This window comes from Muscardinus avellanarius (genome assembly GCF_963383645.1).
Source record: "Muscardinus avellanarius genome assembly, chromosome: 18".
NCBI classification, from domain to species: Eukaryota; Metazoa; Chordata; class Mammalia; order Rodentia; family Gliridae; genus Muscardinus; species Muscardinus avellanarius.
Window position 1 is genome coordinate 39,224,168 of NC_137804.1, and position 15,251 is coordinate 39,239,418.

Genomic DNA, 15,251 nt, shown 5'->3' on the forward strand with positions numbered 1-15,251 from the left:
GCAAGGGAAGGAGGGACAGGGAGGGAATGGGGTGGGAATTGAGTAGGGGCTAAATGGGTGATGTGTACATGTGTACATGTATGTCCACACAAGTTTTTTACCCCAATATTATGTATGAATATAATGCACCAATAAAAAATTTAAAATAAAATAAAATAAAAATACATGCTAGTTCTTCACGTGTGTCATAAGCATGGTATTTTTTTTTTTTATCAGTTTGGAAAAAGGATCATAGAGCCAAGATTTGTAGCACTCATGGTTTTGTGAGGAGGGATCACAGTTACCCCCCTTGTGGAACACAAGAATAGCACCAGTTCTCTGGAGAAATCGGGGCTGTGTCACCAACACAATCAGGACTGTGGTACTCATGGGGCAAGACGGGCTCATCAGTCTTAGACTTTGGAGAAAATATACGAGGTCAGATCTGGGATAAGGGGTTAGGAGGCTAGGTCTCTGGAGGCCAAAAGAGTTCATGGAGAAGTAATAATAAAGCCTGAGTCCCCCTGGCATTGAACCTCTTGTCTTGGGAACAGAGAATCAACAAGACAAATTGCTTTTGGTGTGGAGCCGCATCCCCAGGGCAGTGATGGTTCTGGGCTGGCAAAGCAAGAGCCAATGAGTCTCCTGAGCAGACACAACTGCACTTAGCTCCCTGCCTGCATCCCCAGTGCATGCAGTCTCCTTGGTCTGGGTGGGACATGGCTGTTGTCATCGTCCAGTCCTGCATCTGGCTTGAGTCAGGAGGCGCCTGATTCCTCCCAGCTGTCTCCTCTGGCAACACAGATCCTGTCTCCAGCATTGACCATCCGGGGAGGAGCGAGGGCTTCTATGAGGGCTTTCCATTAAGAAAACCATCCAGGTGAGTCTGAGAACCAGGCAGGTGCTGGAAAAGCTTCCCAGAGGCTGGAAGCAGAGGGCATATACCTGAGGTCACCAGAGAGCCTGGCCAGCCTGGTTCTGAGCCCAGAGCCGGCTGTGGATGTTTGCAGGGTGCCCTGGAGTCGCTGCCCTGTTTATTTAGCTTCTCAAAAGAGAATTTCTCTCTGGATCCCACCCCACTTCCCCTACCATGTTATTAAAATTAGCATTGATAGTTTCTTACAAATAATGCTAGATTTGATGTTTCTTGATGTTCCTTTAAAACATATTGTTAACTGTCTTATGGAGGGGACTCATTAAAGGGGAGTAAATTCGTACACAGATGCAGGAATTTGCACCTATAGAAGAGCTGCCAGAGCATTTCTGCAGGGTAGCATTGCATAATTGTGTCTTGTTTCTTACTCCTGTTTTTGGTAGTCACGTCAACCACATGGGGCCACAGAATGACACATGGATTATAGAATTTCTCCTTCTGGGATTCTCAGAGGTCCCGGAGCTGCAGCCCCTCGTCTTTGGGCTTTTCCTCTCCATGTACCTGGTCACGGTGCTGGGGAACCTGCTCATCATCCTGGCCATCGTCTCAGACGCCCACCTGCACACGCCCATGTACTTCTTCCTCTCCAACCTGTCCTTTGTGGACATCTGCTTCACCTCCACCACCGTCCCAAAGATGCTGGTCAACATCCAGACGCACAGCCAGGCCATCACCTACGCAGGCTGCATCGCCCAGATGCAGCTTTTTGTGCTCTTTTCAGGTTTAGACATCCTTCTGCTGACCACAATGGCCTATGACCGCTTCGTGGCCATCTGTCACCCCCTGCACTACAAGGTCATCATGAGCCCCCGGCTCTGTGTGCAGCTGGTGCTGGTGTCCTGGATCACGAATGTCCTGCATTCCATGTTACAAAGCTTAACTGTGTTGCAACTGTCCTTCTGCACAGACTTAGAAATCCCCCACTTCTTCTGTGAACTGAACCAAGTGGTCCACCGTGCCTGTTCTGACACCTTCCTCAATGATGTGGTGATGTATATTGCAGCTGTAGTACTGGCAGGCTGCCCTCTGGCCGGCATCCTCTACTCTTACTCCAGGATAGTTTCCTCCATCTGTGCAATCTCCTCGGCTCAGGGCAAGTACAAAGCCTTTTCCACCTGCGCCTCTCACCTCTCCGTGGTCTCCTTGTTCTATTCCACCAGCCTGGGTGTGTACCTGAGTTCTGCTGTGACCCAAAACTCTTGCTCCACGGCCACAGCCTCGGTGATGTACAGCGTGGTCACCCCCATGCTGAACCCCTTCATCTACAGCCTGAGGAACAAGGACGTCAAGAGTGCTCTGGGAAGACTCCTGGGGAGAGAAGCTCTGGGGACGTCCATGGTATTGAGACTGAAGACGCGCCCGTGACTTGGGGCTCAGAGCCTCAGAGCCAGAAACGGGGATTCTGCCCTCAGAGGCCGGGGAGAGCTTCTCTTCCTATTTAATTCCTAGAGTTTCCTTTTCTTTCATTTCAATTTCTGACTACAATGTACTTGCATGACTCACTCTGTGACTTTCTGCTCCTGTAACATCTGGTTTTCTGCATGGTCTCATTTTCCAGCTTTGTCAAAGTTATTCCCATCTTGGAATCAGAAAGACTTGGAAATTTTAATTTATCCATAGAACATATTTTGGGGGATAGCTTCTTCTCAAATGATACATATATCATACCAAATAAGTTTTTTTTGTTTGACTAAAAATAATCATAAGTTTTACTCCTGCAACGAAAGACTGTCTTAAAAAAAAAAAACTCAGAGCCTTTAGATACATTTTTTTTGGTGGTACTGGAGGTTGAATCCAGGGGCCTTCCACCTCTGAGCTGACCCCACCCCTACTTTATTGTTTATTTTGAAACCGAGTCTCACTAGGTTGATGACAGTCTTGCTAACATGCTGAGGCTGGCCTCCAACTTGTGCTCTCCTGTGGAGCCCCTCAAGTACTGGGATTATAGGTGTGCACTGTGGCGCCTGGCTTAGATAATTTCGTAGGGGTGGAAAGGCAAGGCTGCAGTTTTTCTCGGTGTTTTTTTTTTAATCACCACATGAGTCTGTCCCTTCACTTCCCTTCCTGATCATGTCTCTTGTGACCCACGAGGGTGCTTTATTCTCACCTTTACAATCTGAGCTGTTCCAACCTGGGGTCCAAGGTGCCTCCCAGAGCCATGAGCCAAACAGGCCCTTTGGTGATTACTCCACCTTTTTCCCTAGGTGGGTATTTTTATATTCTAGACACAAAATTTGAAATGCTAAGAAGATATAAATGGTCAGGTTCTGGGAAGGGAGGATGGTGCATATAACTTTAAAAGTTTCACACTTTGGCGCAGCGTGATGGCGCACACCTGTAATCCCAGGACTTGGAGATGGAAACAGGAAGATCACGGGTTTGAGGCCAGCCTCAGCAATTTGTCAAGACCCTCAGCAACCTAGTGAGACCCTGCTTCAAAGTGAGAAACAAAAAGGGCTGGAGGTGGAGCTCAGAAGTAGATTGCTCCTGAGCTCAATCCCCAGCGCCACAAGAACAACAAAAAAGGCCCACACTTCAGCTCTTTGATGGAATGGTCCTGTATTTTATTTTTGATTAGCATGTAATCTATATATATTAATTGATTTGGGGTGATATTTCAACACATATTTCAACATATAGCAATAAAATCCAGCCTCCCTTTATCTACCTCCTCTTCCCAATTTCCAGAAGTCACCCTTCTACATTCAGGTTGATTTATAAAAAAACAAAACTTCAACATAGGAGGGAGAAAGTATAAGACTTGTCTTTCTACATCTGGCTTATTGCACCTAACAGAATGTCCTCCCTTCATTCCAGGTTGCCACAAAAGAGAATATCATTTTCTTCATGGCTGAATAGTATTCCGTGGTGTAAATAGCCCACGGTTTCTTTATGCGCTCATCTGCTGAGGGGCACTAAGTTGACTCCATCTCAGCTGTTGTGAATACTCAGTGCACACAGGCATTCCGGTATCCCTGTGGCCCGCTGATTTAATTTCTTTCTCATCTGGATGAATATCCTCATTGTGATAATTCACTATACCTTTGCCTGATATTATCATCGTGGAAGCTGAATCAAGCCCACATGGGTCCCTCTGTGTCCTTTCTCGCTCTTACATGTTCACCTGTGAGTATCTCAAAATAAAAGCCCTATTCAAAACCATGAATTAAAAAAGTAAAAGTTCCCTGAGCAAGGTGTCTGTCAGCAGTTCAGATTCCGACCCGCGTTCCTTTTTTTTTTTTTTTTTGTGGTACTGGGGTTTGGAAACCCTTCTACCTCCAGGCTACACTTCCAGACCTATTTTATGTTTTTATTTGGAAACAGGGTCTCTTACGCCAGCGTGGCTGGCTTCGAACCTGCGCAATCCTCCTGTCTTCGCCTCCCAAGTACGGGGATTACAAGCATGTGCCTCCATGCCCGGCCCTCTTCCTCTTGGACTCCTATTTCCCTTTCACCCCTACATGGCTGTGTGCTACCAGAGTGGATCCTGGCTCCACGTTACTGCCTGCAGTTTCTTCTAACGCAAGCAGGTACCTTAAAGAGACTGTAGATGTGCCGGGACTGCCTGTGCCTCTACGTCATCCTAGGGGAGCTGGGCCCTTCAGGTGCACAGCAGCCTGTGATAAAGCAGGTTTTCAGAGCAATGCAAAACGTGAGTGGGATAATCAGAAAAGCATGATAAGAATCGCTGTGCTCACCTTGAGTTGTTAACCCATAGACCGCAAGAGACCAGGGAGACAAGACAGATGGATGTGTGGCCTAGAAATGTGAATTTCTCACAAGAACACCTTCTACCTCTTCCCTGCTGTGCAAACATGGAAATTCCATCCTTATTTACTTACTTTGTGATCTCCCCCAAACCCTGGGCCTCCGTTATTCAGCCCATGCCATCAATTACACAGCAGCACCTTTAGTTTCTATCATCTTTTGTGTTTACCGTCTTCCTGGGGTCCTCTTCTCTCATTCTCATATTTTCTCCTCCATCCCGAAAATCTGATCATCCAGGGGCAGGCACAAAGCCTTTTCCACTGATGGCCTCGTTGTTTGGAGGTCTCCTTGTTCGTGGCACTGGCTGTAGTCGTCAGCTTCCTGTTACTGCATTGAGATACCTGAGATAATCAACTTATGAAGACAGAAGGTTTACGGTGGCTGGGTTTTGTAGGTTCTAGCTCATGATGAGTTGGTGCAGTGACTTTGGGCCTGCAGCAACAAGCCCCTCATAAGGGGTGGGGAGCACCGGGGAAGCAAAGTGCTCACCTCACGGCCGGGAACAAAAAAGAAAGCAGAGACTGAGGTCCCACACTCCCCTGCAAAGGCACGACCCAGTGATCTGCCACAGGCCCCACTTGTGAAAATTTCCACCACTTCCCATCAGGGCCAAGCTGGGGACCGAGCCCTTCACGCATAGGCCATGGGGGGACATTTAGGATCCAACCTGTAGCACAGGCCTTGGGGTCTGTTCAGTTCTGCCGCCACGCTGTCCTTGGAGATGAATCTGATGGCTTTCATCTTATATGCCATGGTCACCCCCATACTGAGGAGTAGGGACACCTGGGGCCTTGGGGAGAATTCTCAGCAACATGGTGTCTCTCGGTGAAGGGACTTTTGCAAAACCCTCATGAGTGACCCTGAGTACCATACTGAGAACCAGGGAGCTGGCCTCCTCCCAACATCTGACTGATTACTTCTGTATTTATGTCTCAAAACTTATTAATTAATTAATTAATTAATTAATTTACCAGTAGTTGGGATTGAACCCCGGGGCATTCTACCTCTGAGCAATAATTCCAGCCCTTTTTATTTTGTTTTTATTGCTGTATTTATTCATTTATTTAGTACTAGGGATTGAACTCAGGGACATTCTACCCCCAAGCGACACCCAGTCCTTTTTACTTTTTATTTTGAAACAGGGTCTTAAAAAGGTTGTTGAGGTCCTCACTACCTTGCTGAGGCTGGACTTGAACCTGTGATCCTCCTGTCTCAGCCTCCCAAGTGTTGGGATTATTGACACGTGCCACCATGCCTGGCGGTCTTTACATCTATAAAGTACCTGTTAGGGAAAAGGGTTGCATTTTCTTAGCCTAGGCTATTGAGCTAGAAGCAAGGGGCAAAGAGGAGTATTTCCTTGGTTTAGGAGGAACATGACCTCTTGGAATGGCATTTCTTTTCTTCCTTTCCTATTCTATTTCTTTTTTCTCTCTTTCTGTACTGGGGATGGAACCAAGGGGCATTCTACCTTCAAGCTATACCCACAGCCCTATTTTTTATTCTTTATTTTGAAACAGGGTCTCACTAAGTTGCAAAGGGCCTCACTAAGCCGCTGAAGCTGTCCTTGAATGGGCGATCCTGCTGTCTCAGCCTCCTGAATGCTGGGATTACAAGTGTGCGTCACCACGCCTGGCTTTGGAGTGACATTTCTATAGCTGTGCACTGAACACATACTGACAGACAGTCAGACTTCTTTATCCATGGATTCAGTGCAGCTCAGATAAAAAAAAATCTCAAAAAATTTGCATCAATCTGGGTACAATGGTGCACGTCTGTAATCCCAGTACTTGGGAGGCTGAGATAGGAGGATCACAGGTTCAAGGACAGTCTCAGCTACTTAGTGACATCCTGTTTTAAAACAAAATCCAATGTGCTGTGAATGTGGCTCAGAGGTAGCATGCCCTTGGTTTCTATCCCCAGCATCAAAACAAAATAGAATTGGACAATGTGGGGGGAGGGGAGCCAGTGATGAGTGATAAAGCACAGTCACTTTACAAGTAGCCCCTCACAGCCCTCACGGTCAGGAAGAGTAGCTGAGATACCAACATTGAGATGTGCAGGTACAAAGGGGTTATGGACGCAGAAGTGCCAATCTACAGCCCAGAGCTTCCTCTTGGAAATATGATGGCGGCCTCAGTGTCACACGCTGTTTCCCATAGTGGGAGTACAACACACACCTACCCCCTTTGATAAAAATAAAATGAAAATCACCCAGCATGATCTCTGTCATTTGAGAAGAAATTATTCTGAAGAAATGCATGTTGTCCCCTGAGCTAAGTGTGATTTCCAATCCACAACTGCAAATAACTTTGAGGAGCGACATATATGATAGACAGGACACTGTTTAAACATCAGAGAGAACAGAAAATGTAACAAGGTGAGTATTATACTTTATTCCTGTGTGTGTGTGTGTGCGTGCGTGTGTGTGTGTGTGTGTGTTTTACTGGAGCTTAAACCCAGGGACATTCCATCTCTGAGCTACACCCCCTGCGCTTTTTATTTTTTTGTTTTGAAACAAGGTCTCACTAGGTTTTTGAAAGTCTTGCTAAATTGCTGAGGCTGGCCTCAAACCTGCAATCCAGCCTTAGACTCCCAAGTACTGGGATTACAGGTGTGCACCACCATGCCCAGCTGAGTTACATAGACAAATTGGAATAAAAGAAACAGAAACTCTAGATAATAAATAGGAGGAATAAGCTGAAATTTGATCCAAATGTTGTATTTCTTGCCCTGAAGTTTGGAACCCTGTGATTAAATGCACATTTTAAAGCCTAGGCTGGTGGGACCTTTTGGAGTTTCTCTCCCCAAGAGTCTTCCCAGAGCGCTCTTGATGTCCTTGTTCCTCAGGCTGTAGATGAAGGGGTTCAGCATGGGGGTGACCAGAGTGTACATCACTGAGGCTGCTGCACTCGAGTGTGCATTTTGCACCACAGCAGAACTCAGGTACACACCCAGGAGCGTGCCGTAGAACAAGGAGACCACACCGAGGTGAGAGGCGCAGGTGGAAAAGGCTTTGTACTTGCCCTGAACCGAGGAGATTGCATGGATGCAGGAAACAATCCTGGAGTAAGAGTAGAGGATGCCGGCCAGCGTCCCGCCACCCAGCAGCCCAGCTATAAAATACATCACCAGATCATTAGGAAAAGTGTCAGAACAGGCTAGTTGAACCACCTGATTGAGTTCACAGAAAAAGTGTGGGATTTCTATGTCTGTGCAGAAGGTCAGTCGCAGCACCATTAAGCTGTGTAAAAGGGTCTGCAGGACACTCAGGATCCAGCATGCCAGAACCAGCAGCACGTAGAGCCGGGGGCTCATGATGACCGTGTAGTGCAGGGGGTGACAGATGGCCACGAAGCGGTCATAGGCCATCACTGCCAGGAGGAAGTTGTCCAACCCTATGAATAATGTAAAAAAGTACATCTGGGCGATGCAGCCTGCGTAGGTGATGGCCTGGCTGTGCGTCTGGATGTTGACCAGCATCTTTGGGACGGTGGTGGAGGTGAGGCAGATGTCCACAAAGGACAGGTTGGAGAGGAAGAAGTACATGGGCGTGTGCAGGTGGGCGTCTGAGATGATGGCCAGGATGATGAGCAGGTTCCCCAGCACGGTGGTCAGGTACATGGAGAGGAAAAGCCCAAAGACGAGGGGCTGCAGCTCTGGATCCTCTGAGAATCCCAGAAGGAGAAATTTGGACATGTGCGTCTCGTTTCTCAGTTTCATGTTCTATAAGGAGAAATATATCATGATTAATTTTTGCATCGGGTCCCTTTTAGGACATCCCCTCTGCCATCTCTGATTTAGAGTTGGAATCCTTCTCCACCTTTTCTTATATATTGTATATTCTATTTTTATATTCTTTATTTTGATACAAAGTCTCGCTAATTTGCAGAGGGACTCACTAAGTAGCTGAAGCTGTCCAAGAATCTTGATCCTCCCAAGTACTGGGTATACAAGTGTGTGCTACTACCCCCAGATACACATACACACGTGTGTGTGTGTGTGTGTGTGTGTGTGTGTGTGTGTGTTTGGGAATGGAACCCAGGGACATTCGACCTCCGAGCTACAAACCCTATCCCTATTTTTTATTCTTTATTTTGAAACCAGGTCTCACTGAGTTGCAGAGGGCCTCACTAAGTAGCTGAGGCTGTCCGTGATCCTCTGGTCTCAGCCTCCCAAATGATGGGTTTACAAGCGTGCACCACCACACCTGACTATATTCTATAATTTTAATGACCAATTTGTGCCTTAAGGAAGCTCAGTTGAATTCCTAACATATTCCTGGGATCATCTAGGCAGTGAGCAAGGCTCATGAACAAATAAAAAACAGTCCAGACATGGAGAGAGAATAGAAGCAGGTAAATTATCTTAACAGTTAGAACTATAAGAGGATCCTTGGTGTTTTACCACAAAGAATGAGACATTCATAGGAGATAGCTCTGGACACCACACAATACACCACACATGTGCATTAAAACACCACATGGCGCCCCGCAAACATGTATACGATGTTTTTTAAAAAGAGCAAGCATAAAATACTTGCAAAAATGTTCTAACTAGTAGACTACAAAGGACATCATGAAAATGACTGTGGAGATGGCTTTCTCTGATAACAATGCAATTTAGATAAAATCAAACAACAAAATCAAATGAAATAAAAAATAAAAATAAGCCGGGTGTGGTGGCGCACACTTGTAATCCCTGCGCTTGGGAGGTGAGACAGGAGGATCGCACAGGTTCAAAGCCAGCCACACTGGCTTAAGAAACCTTGTTTCCAAAAATAAAATAGGTCTGGGAGTGTAGCCCAGAGATAGAAGGGCTTCCAGGAACCCCAGTACCACCTAAAAAATATAAAAATAAAAATAAAAATAAAATAAATCATCATATAACTTCTCAGGTGTAATGACTGATATGAAAAAATCATGGGCAGTCAAGCATGATGGTGCACGCTTGTAATCCCAGCATTTGGGAGGCTGAGACAGGAGAAATGAGGTTTGTGGACAGTCTCAGCTTCTTAGTGAGGCCCTCTGCTACTCAGCGAGACCCTGTTTCAAAATAAAGAATAAAATATAGGGCTGGTTGAAGGTATAGCTCGGAGGTACAATGCCCCTGGGTTCCATCCCTAGTACTGCAAAAAAGAAAAAGTCATGGGCCGGTAAAAAGGAGAGTAGATAGATGTGTTATTTTCTATGGGACTCTATGTAAGACAGGAAAATAAGATGACATTTTGAACAGAGAGTCCAAGGAAGTGGCAGGACCCACGAGGGCTTCTACGGCAGTGTATCCTGGGCTGGAGGAGTGAGCAGTGCAAAGGCCCCAAGGTTGTTTTAGGCATCAGAGTTCAAAAGAAAGCCACAGCGGTGGCCGGGATGAGCAGGAGGGGGACATGGGGAGTGTGTGACGCTGTGGAGGAAGGGGGGGGGGCTCCTGGCTGCACAGAAGTGTTGTGACTCTCAAGCTGCAGAGGCTCCCAGGTCCCCAGCTTGTCCCCCACGCTCTTGTTTTAGGCGGCTTTGCTGAGGTTTAGTTGAGGAAGTGCACAGATGCCGCATGTAGAGTCTGTGCAAACGCCGGAGGTCCCGTGGCCACACCCGATGCCCTCGGCGCGTGGTCGCCTCCAGAGCATCCCTGAATTCCTTTTGCTGCTTATTTTGTTTCCTCTGTGGTAGGAACAGTACGCAGATCTCCCTTCGCGGCACATCTTAGCCCAGGCGCCATGCTGTACGGCAGGTGTCTAGAAATTAATCATCTAACTGTGACCTCAGCCCTCTACCGCTCAGCCCGTGCTGCCTCCCCCTCCCCATCATCGCCTCTGTGCTGTGTGTCTCTGAGTTGGACTGTTTTAAATAGATAAGTGAGGTCACTTGTGGGGCTGACAGAGGAGGATCACAGGTTTGAGGTCAGCCTCAGCAATCTAGTGAGACCCTTTTTCAAAATAAAAAATAAAAAAGGCTGGGTGTGTAGCTCTGAAGCAGAACACCCCTGGGTGTGATTCCCAGCAAAACACACACACACACACACACACACACACACACACACACACACAGATCAGTGGGATCCAAGGTACCCTGTGTGTGCCAGTAAACTTTTCCTTATTTCCCCAGCGGCTGTAATTCAGGGATCTGTGGTATTAGCATCATAATGTGGCCACAGAAGGACTCTACAAGAAAAGAACATTCCCGGCTGGCATCCTTGCTGAACAGAGATGCACAAATCTTGAGCACAATGCCATCATAGACTGCGAGTGCTGGACCGGCTCTGAGGATGCTCACTCTTGACAATCTGTAAAATCCCGCTCACAAAGCCAGGTGTGGTGGCGCACGCTTGTAATCCCAGTACTCGGGAGGCTGAGACAGGAGGATCGCAGGTTCGTGGCCAGCCTCAGCTACTTGGTGAGGCTCTCCACAACTTAATGAGTCTCTATTTCAAAATAAAGAATAAAATATAGGGCCGGGGGTGTAGCTCAAAGGTGGAATGCCTCTGGGTTCCATCTCCAGTGCCTCAAAAACAAACAATACAAAACAATCTCTGCCCCTGTCGCCACGGCCCGTCCTCTCTCTTCATGTCAGTCTCCCTGGAGATGCTGTAACGACCATGCACACACTGCTCGTGGGCTACCTTTGCCTTTCTAAGACCCAAATGAGCCAAGGATCTATTTCCTGTGCTTATTTCTGTGTTTTATAAAAGGCAGACATTTATATATTAAAAATAAATTGCTGGAGCTGGGCGTGGTGGCGCACGCCCATAATCCCGCGCTTGGGAGGCAGAGACAGGAGGAGGATAGCGCAGGTTCGAAGCCAGCTGTGCGCGCTGGCTTAGGAGACCCTGTTTCCAAATAAAAATGTAAAAATAGGTCTGGGAGTGTAGCCCGGAGGTAGAAGGGCTTCCAGGAACCCCAGTACCACCAAAAAAAAAAAAAATTGCTGGGAATTGTGGTACAGGCCTGTAATCCTAGTAACAGGAGGCTGAGACAGGAGGGGCAAGGGCTCAAGCCTGCCTCAGCAACGCAGTGAGACCCTGTTTCAAAACAAAAACAAAAAGGGCTGAGGGGTGTAGTTCAGAGGGAGAATGCCCCGGGTGCAATCCCCAGGCTCTCTCCCACCATACTGAAGAATTAAGAGTCTATACCATAAAAAGAAAAAAGATCCGTCAAATAGAAAAGACACAAGCAACAGTGTTGGGTGAAACTGAATGAAAGCCTGAAGCTGCACTCATTTCTGATGATATCCCTATCAATCCACGCGTGCATGGGGAGGGTGGGCAGCGGGTGGGACCTGAAGGAAGCCCGCCAAGACCTGGGTGCACGTTCTTTGTGTGACCTTGAGCCTCACTGGGATGCGTGATGACAAAGCACCAATAAAAGCACAAAAGACTCTTACCTATCAAGGTCTTGGAATTAACAAGAAAAAAGCCTAAAGCAAATTCTCAATGAAAGGAACTAAAAGTAATTCAGTTCCATCACTGAGTATCCACTTCTGGATTTAGTCAGCAAAGACATGGAAATAAAACAATAAAATACTTTTTTTTTGCAGGTCTAGGGATGGAACCCAGAGGCATTTGACCTCAGAGCTACACTTCCTGTCCTATATTTTATTTTGAAACAGTGTCTCAGTAAGTTGGGGAGTGCCTCACTAAGTAGCTGAGGCTGTCCACGAACCGTGATCCTCTGGTCTCAGCCTCCTGAATGCTGGGATTACAAGCGTGTGCCACCATGCCTGGCTAAAATAAAATACTTTTAACCAAGCATGGTGGCACATGACTGTCATCCCAGTACTTGGATGGAGGAGAAGGGCGTCCGAGCTGAGACAAGGAGGATTGTAGATTGAAGAAAACCTCAGCAGTTTATTGAGACTCTGTTTCAAAATAAAAAATAAAATAGACTTCAGGGTCTAACCCAGAGATAGGATGCCCTGGTTTTAATCTCTAGCCACACACACACACACACACACACACACACACACCAAACAAACGAAGCACAAACAATAAACAAAAAGAACAAAGAAAAAGAAAAGAAAGATCCTTTTTTTCAGGAGCAGTGGAAGAGACAGTATCTAACGTTGTAATTTTTTTCTGTGTAATCCTAATTGGATGTAAGTGTGCTGGAGAACGGGGACATCAGGCGGTGCCCAGGCCACAGCATCCTCAGCTCCCTGCGCGTTCTCTGGGCGCAGGCCAGGCGGATGCAGGACACATCACCCCACTCACCTCTCTTGGGGTCCCCACGGTGCCCGAATTTAGACCAGTTGTGCAGAAAGGTAGAGTCCACAACACACTGGCGCTTTTCCACATGAAGCTCTGAGAGGAGAAGGGCGTCCAAGCTTGAGCTGAGCAGCGAGCTCCATGGTGTCAGAGGTGGTCACCACGTGTGAAAACAGAACCGGCCGCAAAGGGCTGTGACGAGGAGAAAGAGCTGGGCAATGGGATGGAAAGGCCACGGGCAGCGGATCCTGCCTCCTAGCCACGCAGCTGGCACGCCGAGTCTGCAAGTGACCGACTGATGGATGTGACCACACAAAACCGATAGTAACATACACTTCCTTCCCCAAATCTATTCATACCAATGTGAAAGAAGAAAATGGCAGAGAAAATTTGGTGGAAAACCCCTCCAGTTCATCCCTCCTTCCCTCCCTCCCTTCCTCTCTTGTGGTACTGGGGATTGAATTTAAGAGTACTCTACCTCTGAGTTATACCTCTAGCCCCCTCCCTTTTTTAAAAACGGCCGGGTGTGTGGCACACTCCTGTAATCCCAGTATTTTGGAGGCTGAGACAGAAGGATTGCAGGTTCAAAGCCAGCCTCAGCAACTTAGGCTGTCGGCAACTTATCAAGACCCAGTTTCCAAATAAAAAAATAAAATAGAGCTGGAGGTATGGCTTGAAGGTAGAATGCTCCTGGGTTCAATCCCCAGTACAAAAAAAAAAAAAAAGAAAAAGAAAAAAGAAAAGGGAGAAAGAAAGAAAGAAAAAAGAAAGAATCTGGGTCTTGCTAAGCTGCTGAGACTGTCCTCAAACCTGTGATCTTGACCTTCCTGCCTCTGTCTTCCAAGTACTGGGATTACCGGCATCCAGCACTGTCCCTGGCCAGTTCTTTTGAAAGAATGAAATAAAAAAACATTCACAGTCTCCATTAAAGCAAAGAACTAGCCCAAACATTTTGGAATTGCAAAGAGAAAGAAAAAGGTTAACAAACCCCCAAATATTCAGCCTCTGAGGTAATAAAAGCATTGGAACATAAAGCCATGTAGCTTTCCTCTGACCTATCAAGTTAAGCTAAATGACTTTTTGGACTCCAGGCCTGAGAGGAGGCACTGCGAACGCATGTCTGACGCACTGTGTGCGGGAGTATTTGTGAGCAAACCATTACTTGGATCTTGTAATGAGTATGGAAACAGGCTCAAACACATTCACTGTTGGACATTAAAATACCTTCCCACCCACCCTCCAAAGCTAATCTTCTCTACCTGCAAATCTCCTTTGGATATGTTCTGACTTCATAGGATATGCTTTAAAGCACTTCTTCATTCATTTTGTAACACTCAATAAGGATTTATAACATCACAGATTCAAAAAACCACCATTTTTCTCCTTCTCCTCCTCCTCCTCCTCCTTTTTTTTTTTTTTTTTTTTTTTTGGTGGTACTGGGGATGGAACCCAGAGGCTTTCAACTTTCAGGCTATACTCCCAGACCTATTTTCTATTTTATTTGGGAACAGGGTCTCACTAAGTTGCCAAGAGCCTCACTAAGTAGCTGAGGCTGACTTCAAACCTGCACGATCTTCCTGTCTCAGCCTCCCAAGCTCGGGGATTTCAAGTGTGTACTACCACACCCAGCTAAACCATCACTTTTAAACATAGCAATAAATCACAAATTAGTCAAGTAAGCAAACAAACACGGTGACCTCCAGCCCTGGGCCAGGCGCCCTGCTCCAGAAGAAAGTGCCACAGTCTGTCCAAGCCAGGGCAGCCCCTCTGAGGTCTATTATAGCTCCCCCTCTGCTCCCCAGCTGCCCCTCCTGGTTGTCAAGCCCTGCACACCTGATTTCCCCGTGGACAGGGGTCTGAGCAGACAGGAAAGTTTTCCTGCTCATTGCATGTTCCCAAGAGGCCAGGTTGGAAATCAGGGAGTCTCTCCCCAGCCTCCCCAACGTCTAGGTCCTCCGCACTTTTCCCTCATGTTTTACTTCCAATCTTCTCCAAACGCTGAGGTGCGGGACTTGGCTGGACTCCAAGGAACTTCAGAGCCCGAGCTCTCGGAGGGCACAGGGCTCCCATGCCTTCGTCAACGCAGACAACTGTGTGTGTTTATTGTAAGCCATGGCGCTGCCCCAACCTTTAGCTGCTGATGGTTTTTGTTTTGTTTTGTTTTAACCAAGCACTTAGGTTTCTGATTTAAAGCACAAGTTAGGAATTGTCATTTATGAAAGAAACATTTGGTGGCTGTAAGAGATACATTTAGATTTTTTTTTAATTAGAAGTTAGACTCACAGGAGGAAAGCCAGGCATGGTGGCGCACGCTTGTAATCCCTGCGCTTGGGAGGCTGAGACAGGAGGATCGCAAAGGTTCAAAGCCAGCCTC

The 15,251-nt window shown here is 46.9% G+C and overlaps 2 protein-coding genes across 2 annotated transcripts; one reads left to right on the top strand and one right to left on the bottom strand.

The window, feature by feature from the left end:
- Positions 1-1,309: 1,309 nt before the first annotated feature.
- On the top strand, positions 1,310-2,278 carry LOC308276573 (putative olfactory receptor 7A2; the record flags this gene model as incomplete). Its single annotated transcript, XM_080715399.1, has 1 exon — positions 1,310-2,278. The coding sequence occupies one exon, from the start codon at positions 1,310-1,312 to the stop codon at positions 2,276-2,278; it is 969 nt and encodes a 322-aa protein (XP_080571525.1).
- A 5,154-nt stretch (positions 2,279-7,432) lies between these two features.
- On the bottom strand, positions 7,433-8,401 carry LOC308276574 (olfactory receptor 7A10-like; the record flags this gene model as incomplete). Its single annotated transcript, XM_080715400.1, has 1 exon — positions 7,433-8,401. One exon carries the CDS (start codon positions 8,399-8,401, stop codon positions 7,433-7,435), a length of 969 nt encoding a protein of 322 aa, XP_080571526.1.
- Between the last annotated feature and the right edge of the window lie 6,850 nt (positions 8,402-15,251).